Source organism: Bos grunniens, chromosome 18 (genome assembly GCF_055505025.1).
Source record: "Bos grunniens cultivar Pamir isolate PY7600 chromosome 18, Bosgru_T2T1.0, whole genome shotgun sequence".
Lineage (NCBI taxonomy): Eukaryota > Metazoa > Chordata > Mammalia > Artiodactyla > Bovidae > Bos > Bos grunniens.
The window spans coordinates 25970510-25986125 of record NC_141182.1 but is presented as its reverse complement, the minus strand read 5'-3'; the positions used below and the strand labels follow the sequence as shown (position 1 = coordinate 25986125).

General features: G+C 49.9%; 1 protein-coding gene across 1 annotated transcript in view; it reads left to right on the top strand.

Annotated features, from left to right (window-relative positions):
- Positions 1–15616, top strand: part of CNGB1 (cyclic nucleotide gated channel subunit beta 1) — a 66670-nt gene that overhangs the window by 19036 nt on the left and 32018 nt on the right. The window contains exons 14-17 of the mRNA XM_086349379.1: positions 2525–2743; positions 3408–3444; positions 5624–5833; positions 12156–12318. Coding sequence (XP_086205505.1) covers positions 2525–2743; positions 3408–3444; positions 5624–5833; positions 12156–12318 — 629 coding nt within the window. The remainder of the gene's footprint in view (positions 1–2524; positions 2744–3407; positions 3445–5623; positions 5834–12155; positions 12319–15616) is intronic.

Here is a 15616-nt window from a genome sequence, read left to right as displayed (position 1 = left end):
CTACCCATTTGACTGATAAGCAAATGGAGGCTTCCCAGGGACTTGCTTTCCAGGCCTGATTCTATAATGAGCAAGACCCCAGCAAGTCTCTGACTGGGACTGTGGGAAGTTCATTTCCTGGGCCTTCGTGCTCTGAGAACCGAGGAGGCCACTGCATCTGTTTCAGGGAAGGAGAGTCAAGTCAGCTTCTTGCAGCACCAGCCCATCCACCCCTTCCAGGCAGGGCCTTCTTCTCTGTTAGGCTTGAGGGCACGGTTTCTGTAATACTTTTAGAAGCCCTCCAAGAACATGGGCTTCCCAAGTGGTGCTAGTGGTAAAGAACCCGCCTGCCAGTGTAGGAGATATAAGAGATACAGCTTTGATCCTTGAGGCGGGAAGATCCCCTGGAGGAAGGCATACCAACCCACTCCAATATTCTTGCCTGGAGAATCCCAAGGACAGGGGAGCCTGGCGGGCTACAGTCCATAGAGTCAGAAAGCGCAGACACGACTGAAGCGACTTAGCATGCAACTGCTAAGTCACTTCAGTCGTGTCTGACTCTGTGCGACCCCATAGACGGCAGCCCACCAGGCTCCCCCGTCCCTGGGATTCTCCAGGCAAGAACACTGGAGTGAGTTGCCATTTCTCTCTCCAATGCATGAAAGTGAAAAGTGAGAGTGGGGTGCCATTGAAAAGCAGACCCAACAAATGAACTTTAAGATGGAAGAGAATATTTTAAATATAATATTAACATGTTAATCTTCATATAAATGCAGTCACAAAATAGAATTTTAAAAATATATTTATGGAGGAAGGGGCCCATGTAGGCTGAAGTGCCAAGCCCTGTGAAAGTCATAATATGCCTTTTTCTTTAAGAAAATCTGTTTCTTCCTGGGCAGGATAGAATCTGACAACTCAAGGCCCCTCACAATGGAAATATGTATACAATGAGGAGAAAGAAAATGAGTTGGGTGCTTGAATCCTCCAGACACTCACGTCACTCATCCACATCACCTGGGGCTGTGCAGACACTCAGAAGCTGGCAGTGGAGTATTAAGGACTTGGCACTGGGGTCAGATATACCCATCTTTTATCCAGGTTCACCTGGTACAGGGTATGTGACCTTGGCCAGGCCATCTGACCTCTCTGAGCCTCCAATTACTAAGCTCAAATGGGATCAATCGCAGCTGGGCTCTTAGGGTCATTTGGGTGAGGATTTGGTGGGACAAGTGGTTGGCCCTGTGCCTGGCACTCAGCCCTTGGGAACTGCTGTGATAATATGATTGCTGGCTGATTCCTTCTCCCAGGCTGCTGTCTCCAAATCAACTGGGCCCCATCTCCTCACCCACCTCAGAGGCTGAGACTTGCCCCTTTGGGTAGAGGATGGGGGATCCAGGTTTTCTGGGCAGCAGACGCTAAAGAGCATCCTCCGTGAGCCCCTCAGTGACAATGGTCCATGGTGTGGGTTGAGGCTGCTAGGAGGCCGGATCTAATTCTAACCACAAAAATCACATTAGCCCTTGGTCCCAAGTCATCATTTTAATCCAGAGACTGCACACAGGCATCTCAGGGCCCAATTTAGCCTGGAGACAGGCTCTTTGAGATATTGACATATTAATATAGATGTCAATATAGATCATACAGATTTTAATATAGATATTAGTTTGGATTAATTATCAGCCTCTAAAGATGGGGAGATTCCACATTCAAATGTGTATGTAGTTCAGTCTTTTCTTGAAAATCAGCAGATCTGGCCGCGGGGCACCCATTCCAGGCAGAATGGGGTTGCTGATTCAGATGGGCAGGGGTTCTCTGATTTGCCATATTCTCCTCTGCTCCCTATAGTCTAACCCTGGCCCCTGTCACTCATGTATGCCTTTGCCTGGGCCAGGGGCCCCTGAAACCTTCAGCAGTTGCAGTGTGGCTCTGATCTCATGGCACGCAAAGAAATCAGGGTGTGTGTCTGTCTTGTGTGATGTGGGACAATATGCTGTGTGGTTTTGGTCAGGCCAATTGACCTCTCTGGGCCTCACTTTTCTCATACCTCCTTCTCTGCCTCCATCTTTAAGGTTGTTTGGAGACTCCAAGAGGGGAAATGCTGGGCATAGGTTTTGAACACCATACAGTGCCCATTAGTCTCCCCTGCTGGAGAGGATGTTTCCTCAACACCGTGCTCCAGAATTTTCTTCGCACATGCTGTTCTTGTTTCCTGGACACCATTCCCCACCTGTTTCCAACCCACAGGCCATCTCCTCTGGGAAGCCCTCCTTCCTAGCAGAATTGTGGCTTTGTCCTTCACAGCTGCTTGCTCCAGCACATGACGCAGACTGTGAGATTGTTAATAGGACGTGGTATCTGCCGCCTGCCCGGTGCTGGGAGCTTCAGAAGGCCAAGGACCGATCCTTAGGCATCTTTGTGCCCCAGCTCCTCACAGAGCCTGGCACTCAGCACAGCTGGGAAAACATTTAATATCCCTAACCCCAGACCTTGCCTCCTGCCCCCTCGCAGTCACAGTGTCCTGCTGGATAGTTATCTGGTGCCACAGAGCGAGGAGGACCAGAGTGAAGAAAGTGAAACTCAGGACCAGAGTGAAGTGGGCGCAGCCCAGGCCCAGGGCGAAGTGGGCGCAGCCCAGGCCCTGAGTGAAGAAAGTGAAACCCAGGACCAGAGAGAAGTGGGCGGAGCCCAGGCCCAGGGCGAAGTGGGTGGAGCCCAGGAGCAGGACGGAGTAGGCGGAGCCCAGGACCAGAGCACCTCACACCAGGTATGGAGCAGTGCCAGGCCTCGTGCCCCGGCTACCTTGGATTCCTGGGCCTAAGTCAGTGGAAGGGGCTGGGGCCTTGTCCACTTTGTTTACAGAGGGTGAGGGTTCAGCTGATGAGATGCCCACTGAATAGAGAAGAGTGGGATGGTAGTTGCTGTAAGGCCCTGCTTGTGTCAGGGATCAGATGGCATCAAGAAGGGCCTTGGCGACATGGCCATGAGTGGGCAGCAGCGGTCCTAGACTCCAGTCCTCATATGGCTATGTGACCCTAGGTAAGACCTTACCTTGGGCCTCAGTGGTCACCTCTGTAAAATGGGGCTAAAAACCTCTCTCCAGAGTTTTGTACACGGCTGTAGGCTGTGAAATGTGGTGCCAGGCGGAGAGTGCCATGGGGGCTGCTTTAGTTGCTTTGTCTCCACACACAGAGAGTTGCCCGAGAATTTCCCCTCATGGTATGTGACGGGCCCAGGTGTTGGGGCCTGGGGCTCCTGTGTGCACTGGATGCTCCAGAAGGTGGGCTGAAGGTGTGACCAGTGGGCAGGGTAAGGAGTAGACTTGGGCCCATGAAGATGCCTGAGGGCAGATCCCCCGACACTGGCTGGGCTGGACCAGGGCAGGTATGGTTGGATGGTTACCACTTGGGTTTCTGCTTTATCTTTCACAGGAGCTGCAAGAAGAGGCCTTGGCCGACAGCTCAGGAGGTAGGTGTGCAGTGGGGGTGGGGTTGCATAAGAATGTCCAGGCTTCTTTGAGGCTGGGGGCAGCCGGGGCACAGGGGCAAGCCCTCCCCCTCTGCCTCTCAATTCCTTCCCCTCCCCAACTCATCCCATTCTCAGGCAAAACCCATTTTCTGCATCTTAGGACCACATAACCAGAGTCTGATGATGTATTTCAAGGGCCCCAAGGGAATTGCCTTAGACCCTGTCCCCCACCTTCCCCCGATCCCTACCCCACCAGGACTCCAGGTGTGTGTATGCTCACTCACTCAGTCCTGTGTGACTCTGCAATCCCATGGACTGTAGCTCACCAGGCTCTTCTGTCCATGGGATTCTCCAGCCAAGAATACTGGAGCAGGTTGCCATTTCCTACTGGAGAATCTTCCCGACTCAGGGATCGAACCCACATTTCTTGCATCTCCTGCATTGACAGGCGGGTTCCTTTCCACTACACCACCTGGGAAACCCCAGGACCCCAGGAGGCCTAGGGAAACCCTACTCCTAGCTAATCCCTCCTGCCAACCTCTTCATTGGGTCCACAACTCTCTAGGCTACAGACCAGTGAGAATTTGGCTCAAATGTATCATACCTGAATGAAGATTGGGACCAGAGCTTGCTAAAAGCATGTCCTAGACCCTGTGTCTTTTGAGTTTTTCCTTACTGCTGAGATCTTTGGTACAAGTTTGGTCATTTGTCACTCCGACTCCTAATCCTGAGAACTTTAGGGATGACAGGCCAGAGTCTAGGGGAGTGAGGCCAGCTGGACACTGAACCCAGGCCTTGCAAACCTCCACAATCCTCAAGGCACTAGTGGTGCTCCAGACACCCTGGGAGGCACACAGACCATTTTATAGATGAGAAAACTGAGGCTTTGTGTGGGCAGCAAGGACACAGACCTTCATGTCACTCCTGGCTCCCCCCCTTCCTTTCTGTGTGACCTGGAGCCAGTCTGTGACCTCTCTTAACTGTGGCTTCCAAGTCAAGAAGAGGGGGCAGTAACAGTACCTACCTCACTGGGTTGTTGGGCAGAGTAGGGGTGACCAGGCATCCCTGGCCCTGAAGGAAGAGACCATAATTGGGGTCGTGAGCCTGTTTCCTAGGCAACCAGTGTTGGAGATGGGATGGACCCAGCTGTCTTAACCCAGGTGTCCTGAGTCTGCTTCCCACCTGGTCTTTGAAAAACATCCTCTGTTAACTTTAACCCAAATCTACTGGAAACCTACTAAGTCTGCACCCCACAAAGATGAGCAAGACCAGGATCAGGGGGTGCAAACTAGGGTTCCATGGGGCTGGTTCCACACCCTTCCCCAGGTCATTTGGAAGCAGGTGGCCTGAGAATCACACTTTGAGAAACACTGAGGCATGGCCCTCTGTCTGCCACCACTTGAAAGTGTGGCGGTCAAACCAGCAGCTTTGGTGTCACCTGGGAGCTGCTTCAGAATGCAGAATCCAGGCCCCACACCACCCAGCTGAAGCAGAAACTGCTCTGTGACAAGATCCCTGGAGGTTTCTCTGCACATTTGTGTTTGAGAGGCAGTGGCCTTGAGTCGTGGTTCTCATGACTGCGATTGCAATCATTTGGGGGAGATTTTAAAAAATCCTGGTGCCAGTCCTCACCTCAGACCATTAAATCAGAATCTCTGGGGGTGGGCCTGGGCATCAGGCATTTCCAGGCCTCCCTAGGCAATTCCAATATGCAGCCTATTTGGGGAACCAGGAACCTAGGAAAAGTTATTGTGTCTGGTTGGAAGTGAAATTAATTGAGCTCCAGGGTTTCTTTAGGATGGAAAATCCTGCCGGATTAAGAATGTTTGAGTGTTAGCCTAAGAGCCTGAGGAGTTCTAGGTTCTTTGATTGTAAAGTAGGTTGGTTGATGGTTGGTTAAGGAGCGAAAGTGCCAGAACTGGGTGGTGCTCAGAGCTGTCTCTCAGAGCTGTGGGTGGACCAGCCACACGACTGGTGTTGCCCTCGAGGGACAAGAGTGGTGCTTCAGACTCTGAGTGCACTCCTGCGAGTGCACGTGGGCACTGGGCTGGTCTGTGTTGACACCGGTGGGGAAGAGCCCCACTTTCTCTGCCCCTCCCAACTCTTTGCTCCTCATTGCAGTCCCCAGGGTCCTGCCTCTGCCTAAGACCCCCTGGCCTCAGCATTATGGCTAAACCAGGCCGGGACATGGAGCTGAATCACCTAGTCCAGGACCAGTCGCCTGGCCAAGTGACCCCCAAGCTTGCCTCCCGCAACCTGGTGGAGCACCTCCCCAATGTGCCCAGCTACCGCCCCCCCATCACCCGCATCCCTGTCCTCATCTCCCGGAGGACAAACTTATCCAACTCCAGCTTCGTCAAGGAGACCAGGAGCTCAGTCCGTCGTCTAGGTAGCGTGAAACTGCCCACCCAGCATGCTGGTGTCTGTGTTGTGTGTTTCTGCATGGCTTGGGCTGTTTTCTGCATGGGTGCTGTGGTCTTGGTGTGGGACTGCTATTTGGGCTCCTGGAAAACCACCCCTTTTTCCTCTGCTGACCAGTGTCTTCGCCTTGCTTTGTGGTGATTTAAGGCATAATAGTCCCCTTCTCTCTGTGCCTAAAATTCCACAATTAGCTATTCATTTTTGGGGGTTAAATGTGGCATTTTGCAGATCATCAGTTTTTATATGGGTTAGTCACTCATACCCTAGTTTAGAGAAGTCATTCAGATCTCCAGGCCAATGAAGAGGCTTGGATCAAGGAGCTGGGTCAGGGGGAAGAATAATCAGAGGGAAATGGACCAGGAGATGAGGTGAAGGTCCATTGCAGACAGAATCTACTGACCTTGAGAGTTTGCTGGGAGCTAGACTTTCTGAGGACTGTGGCTGTCTGCCCAGCAAATTCCCTTTCAGGAAAGGAGAGGCCCCCAGGTGTTGACAGGCAGACCCAGAGGAGAGGTGTCCTTAGGGGCCAGTGCAGACAGAGAGCCTGTCTGGACCCATTTAATTGTGACAGGGTCCCCATAGTGGCCTTCGGGCTCCTGCTATTTGCTGCCTGCTGACAAAGAGCTGGGGGACATACTGGTGCCTCGCGGCAAATCCCTGTCACTTTGAGTCTGCCTTGACTCAAACCAGACCTGCCCGTTTTGCCTTTGATTCATCTGTTTGTTTCTGGATGACCCTGGGCAAAGTTGTCTGTGATATCCATAGGCAGGTCAAGCTGAACATTTCATGAGAAGAGATCCACTCTTATTCTCCCCTCCTCCTGTCTTGAGGTGGGCAGAGTGGGGGTGGGGTGGAGTAAGATCAGCCCGCCTGGCCAAGTGACCCCAGGGCTTGTTCGGTTAGCAGGGACAGCGTAACACCTGGGGTTGGCGGTGGCGGTGGCTCGGAGTGGCTCAGGGCTGTCTCTCAGAGCTCCTGGATAGACGTCATGACCGGTGACGTTCTCCACATGAGCTACTGGGGATGACACGCCAAGCTCAGTCTTCCAGGCCAGCCCTAAATCTCACTCCAAAGGGTCCCGCATGTCCTCCACCCTTGCATCACTTCTTGATTTTTGTATATTCTGTATCAACTCTGCTGGAAGAGAGCGTGACAACCCACTCCAGTATTCTTGCCTGGAGAATCCCATGGACAGAGGAGCCTGGAGGGCTACAGACTGAAGTGACTTAGCACGCATGCATGCAACCATGCACCAACTCTGCACTTATTTGCTTACTCACTTTTTCATTCAATTCAGTGTATTTAAATAGGAAGCTTTACATTATAATTCAAATGGAAAACCAGCCTGGCCTGCCATAAATAGAAGGGCATAAATAGAAATAACCACAAAGACATGGGGAACTAGGTCGTGTTGGTAATTTCTGGTGAGGTGGGGGCCTGCTGAAGGCTCATAGCTGAGTCTGCGGAAGGGAACTAGGACATGTCTGGGAGGCGTTGATGCCATAGCAGCACTAACCTGAGGTTTCCTCTCTGCCCAGGCTGGATCCAGAGAGAACGGGAAAGGGGGGAGTGGTCTCATTCTGTGTCATCCTTTGTCTTGGCTGTGCCATCTGAAATCAGCGCGTGCCTTCTCTGGTCCCTGGGAGCCCCACACTTTGAGAAACAGTCGCAGTGACACATTGGGACGGTGGTCTGAACCAACTGTGATTGACACACGATGATTTTAGATGGTATGGCCGAGGCAATGACAGCATGCAGTGACAAGATTATTTCCATTTCAGTGGTTCTGCGTGGCACAGAAGTCTGTATGTAGGCTGGTCACCAACCTCAGGATGGGCTGAGAATTTTAGCTTTGGAGCCAGGATGCCTGGGTCCAAATCTGGGCTCTGCTGTGGGTTTCTTAACCTCTCTGTGCTTCATTTCCTTCTCCACAAAATGGGGACAATGATAAACAATGACCTCATAGAATGGCTGGGAATGACGAAAGGGTTTATATATACATATAAATAAAGCACTTAGAGTTTAGTGAAACAAATGCCTAGTAGGCACATAGGAAGTGCTTAACAGTAAATATTATTATTCTCTAAACCAATTTAAGCATACAATATTATTCTTTGTGTTCTTAGTCACAGATTCTTATTCTATAAATCAGTATAATATAAACAAATATGATTTCTGTTTTGAGTTCCTACTCTGTCAAACTGGCAGGAAATGAAACATTGGGTTTAGGAGGTCCCCCTACCTTTGAGAGTGACTGAGTTTGTAGGGTCTTATGCAGGGTGAGGTAGAGGGTGAGGGGACCACGTGGTCCCTCCCAGGCTCCCTGGGACAGCCTCATGGACGCTGAGGCCATGTGTTTTTTTGCTGCCAGGGGGCCATTCTGGAAGCACCCGGGGCCCTGAGCATTTTTGAGAAGCTGCCTTAGTCCTGGCTGCCTCCATGCCCCCAGCCCACCTCCAGCTCCCCTCTCCCGAGGTCTGTGGGAAGCAGGGGGAGGTCCCTGCCACCCCATGGCTCTCTCCTGCTTTGCACAACCTGGGGCATCTCTGGTGAGTCTAGCAAAAGTCCTGCTCATCCTCTTTTCCTGAGGGCTTAGGGTTAGTACAACAAATGCCCCAGAGTCTTGAGGTCTGCTTATGTTCCCTCCACCAACCTTCATAATGTGCTGGCTTTTCCCATGTGGCCATTAAAAAAAGCTCACATATCCAAATGTTTCAAAATGCACCCCTCCACATTTTGGGGGTGTGCACCTGCCTTGCTGGTACCCAGACCTGCACCTGGCTACTACTGTGTGGCTTGGCCCAGGTGTAGTGGGGAGTGGGGGCACCCTCCCAGCCCCTCAGCATCCTCTGAGCTCTGCCTAGGGGCACACCTGTCCCCACAGTCCCGGGGGAGGGTAATGAAGCCCAAAACAGGGACACACCCAGTCTCCCCAGGGAGGATCTGATTCTCAGGATGCAAGGCCTCTCAGAAGTCAGGAGAGGAGCTGAGGGGATTATTTCTGGGGGCTCTTGGCAGATGCAAAAATAAGAAAGTACCAAAGGTCACAGGGGTAACAGGCATTACAAAAACAGTCTGCCACCCTTGATTGTAGGAAGCTTCCAAATGTCTCCATTCGAGGCCCTTCAAGAGTGTGAGGCCCTGAAGAGGTAAAATTGTCACTACACGCAGATGACATGATACTATACGTAGGAAACCCTAAAGACTCCGCGCAAACACTGCTGCTGCTGCTGCTGCTGCTGCTGCTACGTCGCTTCAGTCGTGTCCAACTCTGCGTGGCCCCATAGATGGCAGCCCACCAGGCTCCCCTGTCCCTGGGATTCTCCAGGCAAGAACACTGGAGTGGGTTGCCATTTCCTTCTCCAGTGCATGAAAGTGAAAGGTGAAAGTGAAGTTGCTCAGTCGTGTCCGACTCTAGCGACCCCATGGACTGCAGCCTACCAGGCTCCTCCGTCCATGGGATTTTCCAGACAAGAGTACTGGAGTGGGGTGCCATTGCCTTCTAATAAATGAATTTAGCAAAGTAGCGGGATTCAAGATTAATATTAAAAAATGAGTTGCAACACTTTATAATAACAATGAAACATCAGAAAAGGAATGTAAAAAAAAGAAACCCTTTAAAAATAGCACCAAAAAAAAAAAAAAAAAGGACTTACCCAGTGGTAAAGTGGTTAAGAATCTGCCTGCCAAAGTAGGGGACATGGGTTTGATCCTTGGTTTGGGAGGATTCCACATGCCTTGGAGCAACTAAGCCTGTGCGCTGCCACTACCGAGCCTGCATGTTGCAACTCCTGAAGCCCACGCTCTAAAACAAGAGAAGCTACTGCAATGAGAAGCCCACGCACTGCAACTAGAGAGTAGCTCCTGCTTGCCAAAGCTGGAGAAAATCCTGCACCCAGCAACGAAGGCCCAGTGCAACCAAAAATAAATTAAAAAAAACACAAAACACCTAGGAATAAACCTGACCAAAGAGGTGAAAGACTAATATGCTGAAAACTGTAAAATATCAGTAAAGCAAATTAAAGAGGATTCAAAGAAATGGAAAGATATCCCATTCCCTTCCAAGAGGATTGCAAGGATTAATATTGTTAAAATGGCAATTTTATCCAAAGCAATGTGCAAATTTAGTATGATACCTATCAAAATACCCAAGACATTTTTCACAGAACTAGAACAAGGAATCAAAAAATTTTTATAAGGACTATTAAAGACCCAGAATTGCCAAAGCAATCCTGTGAGGCGGCCTAGGGATGGGGGCCATGGAGCAAGAGGCATAACTCTCCCAGACTTCAGATAATACTACAAAGCTATAGTAAAATCAAAACAGGGTTGTAAGGGTATAAAAATGGACATGCAGATCTATGAAACAGTGAAAATAGAGCCTAGAAATAAACCCATACACCTATGACCAATTAATCTCCAACAAAGGAGGCAAGAATATAAAATGGGTAAAAGACAGTCTCTTTAGCAAGTGGTGCTGGGAAAGTTACCTGCATGTAAATAAGTGAAGTTCGAACATACCCTCACACCATATACAAAAATGAAATGGCTTGAAGACTTAAACCTAAGACATGACATGTAAAACTCCTAGAAGAGAACATAGGCAAAACATTCTCTGACATAAATCGTACCAATGCTTTCTTAGTTCAGTCTCCCAAGGCAATAGAAATAAAAAACAAAAATAAATAAATGGGACCTAATCAAACTTTTACAAGCTTTTGCACAGCAGAGGAAATCATGAAAAAGGGAGAAAGAAAGAAAAGACAGCCTATGGAATGGGAGAAAATATTTGCAAATGAGTTGATGGACAAGGGCTTAGTCTCCAAAATATACAAACAGTTCCTACCACCACCACCACCACCAGAACAGCTCAGTTGAAAAATGGGCAAAAGACTTTAATAGGCATTTCTTCAAAGAAGATGTACAGATGACCAGTAAGCACATGAAAAGATGCTAACAGCATTGATTATTAGAGAAATGCAAATCCAAACTAGAAGGTACCACCTCACATTGATCAGAATGACCATCGTGAAAAAGTCTACAAATAACAAATGTTGGAGAGGGTATGGAGAAAAGGGAACCCTCCTACACCGCTGGTAGGAATGTAAGTTGGTACAGCCACTGAGGAGAACAGTGTGGAGGTTCCTCAGAAAACTAAAAATTGAATTACCAGATGATCCAGAAATCCCACTCCTGGTCATATACCTGGACAAAGCTATAATTCGGAAGATACATCACCCCTATGTTCATGGCAGCACTGTTTACAATAGTCAAAACATGAAAACAACTAAATGCCCATTGACAGACGAACGAATAAAGATGTGGTACATGTATAAATGGAATACTACTCGGCCACAAAAAGAATGAAATCATGCCATTTGCAGCAGCATGGATGCAATTAGAGATTATCATACTAAATGAAGTAAGTCAGAAAGAGAAAGACAAATATCATATGCAGTCAGTATATGTGGAATCTAAAAGATGGTGCAAATGAACCTGTCTCAAAACAGAAAGAGACACAGATTTCTGGCTGCCACTGGGGAGGGAGATAGGGGAGGGAAGGACTGGCAGTGCGGGATTGGATATAAAATATTATATATAGGGTGGATAAACAAGAAGGTCCTGCAGTATAGCACAGGGAACTAGATTCAACATCCTGTGATAAACCATAATGGAAAAGAATGTGAAAAGAAAGAATATATGTGTATAACTGAGTCACTTTGGTGTACAGCAGAGATTGGCACAACATTGTAAATCAACTATGCTTTAATAAAAAATTTAAAAAAAGAGGTCTTGTACCCCCGTGTCTGCTGCCCCCACGGGCCTGGGAAAGCCTCATCATTCCTACCTTGGGATGGGGAAACTGAGGCCCTGGGAGAGGAAGCAGCTGAGCCAGACTGCACCAGGCCAGACCCTAGGACTCAGCACCCCCCAGGCAGGCTCCCCAAGCCCTTTCTCAGCGCTGCCACCCCAACCCCCACCCCAGGGCCTTGCTGCTTCTCCAGGCCCAGGGAAACCAGGCTGGGCTCCAGGCTGTGTCCGGGAGCTCCTGTGATGTCACGGCTGCTCCCGTGGCTCCTGGGTCAATGGCCGCCAGGGGCATGGCCCTCAGAGGGCCCTGGACACCGCATCGTTGTGTCCCCTGCATGGAGCTCTCCTGTGGGCCCTGTGTGGAGGCAAGGCTGCCACGGGCCCCTCCAGACACACACACTCTGGCTTCCCCGTAGAACACAGCAAGGCTCTGGGGACCTGGCTCCTCTCTGACGCTGTGTCCTCCTTCCCCTCCCCAGTACCTGCCACGGAAGAGCACCCCGAAGTGCAGGTGGAAGACGCTGATGCTGACAGTCGCCCCCTCATCGCGGAGGAGAACCCACCCTCTCCCGTGCAGCTGCCCCTGTCTCCTGCCAAATCCGACACCCTTGCGGTCCCAGGATCAGCCACAGGGAGCCTCAGGTCACCATCTATGCTTCTCTTGGGTGTTTCGTAGCACTGTGCCAGCTGTGCATTTGGTAGAAGAGGACACTGGGGCCAGAGAGGGGAAGAAACTGGCCCAAGGTCACTCAGTGAGGTGCCGTCAGCATTGGGACCATGGGCCCACCCCTTTCCAGGTCTCCTAATTCCTGGTTTCAGGCTCTAGAAAGAGATCTCTGAGGAAGCCCTGTCCAGAATACCCTTGAGTGTATGGTTTGAAGGAGGTAATAGATGTGACAGGGCTAATATTATTGTTAACAATTACAATGGGAATACCAAAGAACTCTAGATACAATAACCATCCCTCATCCCACCACGCTAGGTTAGGTTGTGGTTTTATTTTTCTGCCCTCTCTTCCATACCTTATTTGTGGGCCCAGGCTTCTGAGTGGTTTTAATTGAAGGTAGGATTGGATCACATCTCATCTGAGACCACATCGTATTTATTGAGCCCCTTTCCATACTGCTAGACTGTCGCTATGATGCTGTGTTGACATCTTCCAGCTCCACATGTCAGAACAGACGTAACAGTCCTTGCCTGTTAAATACTGAACACAAAGGTGCTATGGATATCTCTTTGGTCCTCTGCCTTCGTCCTTGGGCTCCTTTCTCGAAAGTGAAATTCCTGCTCAGGGTTGCACACACTTGTGCTTCTTGAGATAAGTTAGTTGCTGCATGGTTAGAGGTGGTTTTGGACAACCTGAGCCAGGTAGCTGAGAGCGTTCCTGTATAGAGCTATAGGCAGGCTGTGAGGTGCAGTACTGTGCTTTGTGAGTGGTTATTAAAGAAGAGTGGTTATTAAAGTGGTTATTAAAGAAGAGCCACCAGTGCCTTCCCTTTGCTGGCTGGATTGAGAGATGGTTCTTTTTTCTTGATTAATTCTTGCTCTCATCCATTAGCTCTTGAGTAATTTCTTAGCTGAAGTCAGGCGCCTGCTGGGATAGAAATGGCTGGATGTCGTCAACAGAGGTTCCCAGATTTTAATGTGGAGAAGAGAGGCATAATCTCACCTGGCCTCAGAACACAGCTCACAGACACATCAGTCCTTATGGCTAATTCATTGAATCATATACAGAGTACAGATAGCAGAAGACAAGGCACTACCATGACTGTGGACATCTTGTCTACCTCCCTCTATTCCCTTTATTAGGGTGGAGAAACTGTACAGGTTGGATTAAAGATGGATACCGGGGAGCAGCAATGAGGGGAGTAGGGTCACATGTGGCTAGAATCCAAGCTCCTACCTTTTGCTTATGAGCTAGGTCTGTGAGGCTCCTCTGGTTATCATTCATTTGCAAACATTTTTTGAACATCTTTATGTGCCAGCCTCTGCTCTAGGTGCTGTAGACACATCAGGGAAAAGCCTGTCCTAATAGAGCTGATATTCTAGTGCGACGGAGATAGTGAACAAGTAATCACACAAGACTCCTCCAGGGAGTTGCTAAGCAGAACATGACTGTGAGAAACTGGAGAAGCCTCAGCCTGAGCTTGCCCCCAAGAAGGAATTCTGATGCCTGACATGAGAGACCAGTGGGGCTGTCTGTGGTCAGGGATGGAATGAACACAGGGCAATTGATGGGAGCAGAGAAGCCACCCAAACAGAGGGGTAGAGGGGGGCATGTGGGCAAGGCCCTTCTCACAGCTCAGAGCTGTGGTTTGGAGTGAATCCCAGGTCACCACTTACCAGATGTGAGGCTTAAAGCAAGTCATTTGATCTTCCTAGGCCTTCATCTCTCCATGATAAGATGGGGATGAAACATTCCCTGTACCTTAGGCATGTGAAAATTCAACAAACTCCTGTAAGTGAAGTGCTTAGCACAGGGCCAAGCACTGGGCAGTGCTGGGGGAACAGAGCTTCTGACTTACTTCCACTTTCTGGACTCTCTCCAGATCCTCGGAAGGCACTGGGATGAGGGCAGGAGGGCTGAGTTTAAGTCCTAGTTGTGAGATTTCTGCCCCAGTCTTCTTGTGTGCAGGCATCCTTTTTTTCAGTATTTATATATTTATTTGGCTACCAGTCAGTTCAGTTGCTCAGTCGTGTCCAACTCTTTGCAGCCCCATGGACTGCAGCAGGCCAGGCTTCCCTGTCCATCACCAACTCCCGGAGCTTGCTCAACCTCATGTCCATTGAGTCAGTGATGCCATCCAACCATCTCATCTGCTGTTGTCCCCTTTTCCTCCCACCTTCAATCTTTCCCAGCATCAGGGTCTTTTCCCTGATGGCTATTTGACTATGCCAGGTCTTAGCTGTGGCATGTGGGATGTAGCGCCCTGACCAGGGGTCGAGCCCGGTCCCCTGCATTGGGAGTGCAGAGTTTTAGCCACTGGGCCACCAGGGAAGTGCCCTGCAGGCCTCCTTTTAATTAGTGTGTAAAAGAGGCGAATGCCTGAGTCTTGCCATTTTAGTTGAGTTGACAGAAGATAGTAGGGTCGTTCCAGAGCTTCTGGAATAAAGCAAATGCTGCACATCCCTCTGACTGTATCCCTCTAGAAGCCCTAATGGTGGAATCCTGAGTCACGGTGGTGGGGGATGGTAGAAGTACCACATGTGTTCAGATCTAGACACCATCAGCCAAGACACCAGTGGTTCCAAAATCAACACTGGTGGACTTGGACTGAATGGTGGGGACGCAGGATAGTTTAGTCTTCATCCTTCAGATAGGGAAGAGGGAGCTTCAGGAGGGGATGGGGCTTGTCCCAGGTCACACCACGTGTAGGAGACCAGACTCCATGGCCTGTGGGTGTCAGTTTTTCCAACCAGGGGCACATCTGTTAAGGGAGGGAATCTGAGCTTCTAGGAGAGTTAACAGGATGGAATGGGAGCCCCCACACCTTATTGGAGGCTGGAAGGGTGGTGTGGTGGAGAAAGAGGTGGGGGTGGGCTGGGGAGCTCTGTGCCGCCAGACTGGGAGGTGGGGGGAGAAGGATGTTTAAAATGAGACCTGACTGAGTGATAAGCACCTCATTGAGCTGGTTAGATTTAGTCCCATTTTGGGCTTCCCTGGTAGCTCAGCTGGTAAAGAATACACCTGCAATGAGGGAGACCTGGGTTTGATCCCTGGGTCGGGAAGATCCCCTGGAGGAGGGCATGGCAACCCACTTTCATATTCTTGCTGGAGAATCCCCATGGACAGAGGTGCCTGATGGGCTACAGTAGTCCATGGGGTCACAAAGAGGCGGACATGACTGAGCAACTAAGCACAGCATACACAGTCCCATTTTACAGAGGGGAAAGCTGAGGCAGCTCAGAGAGTTTAAGTTAACTTGCCAAGGTCACACGT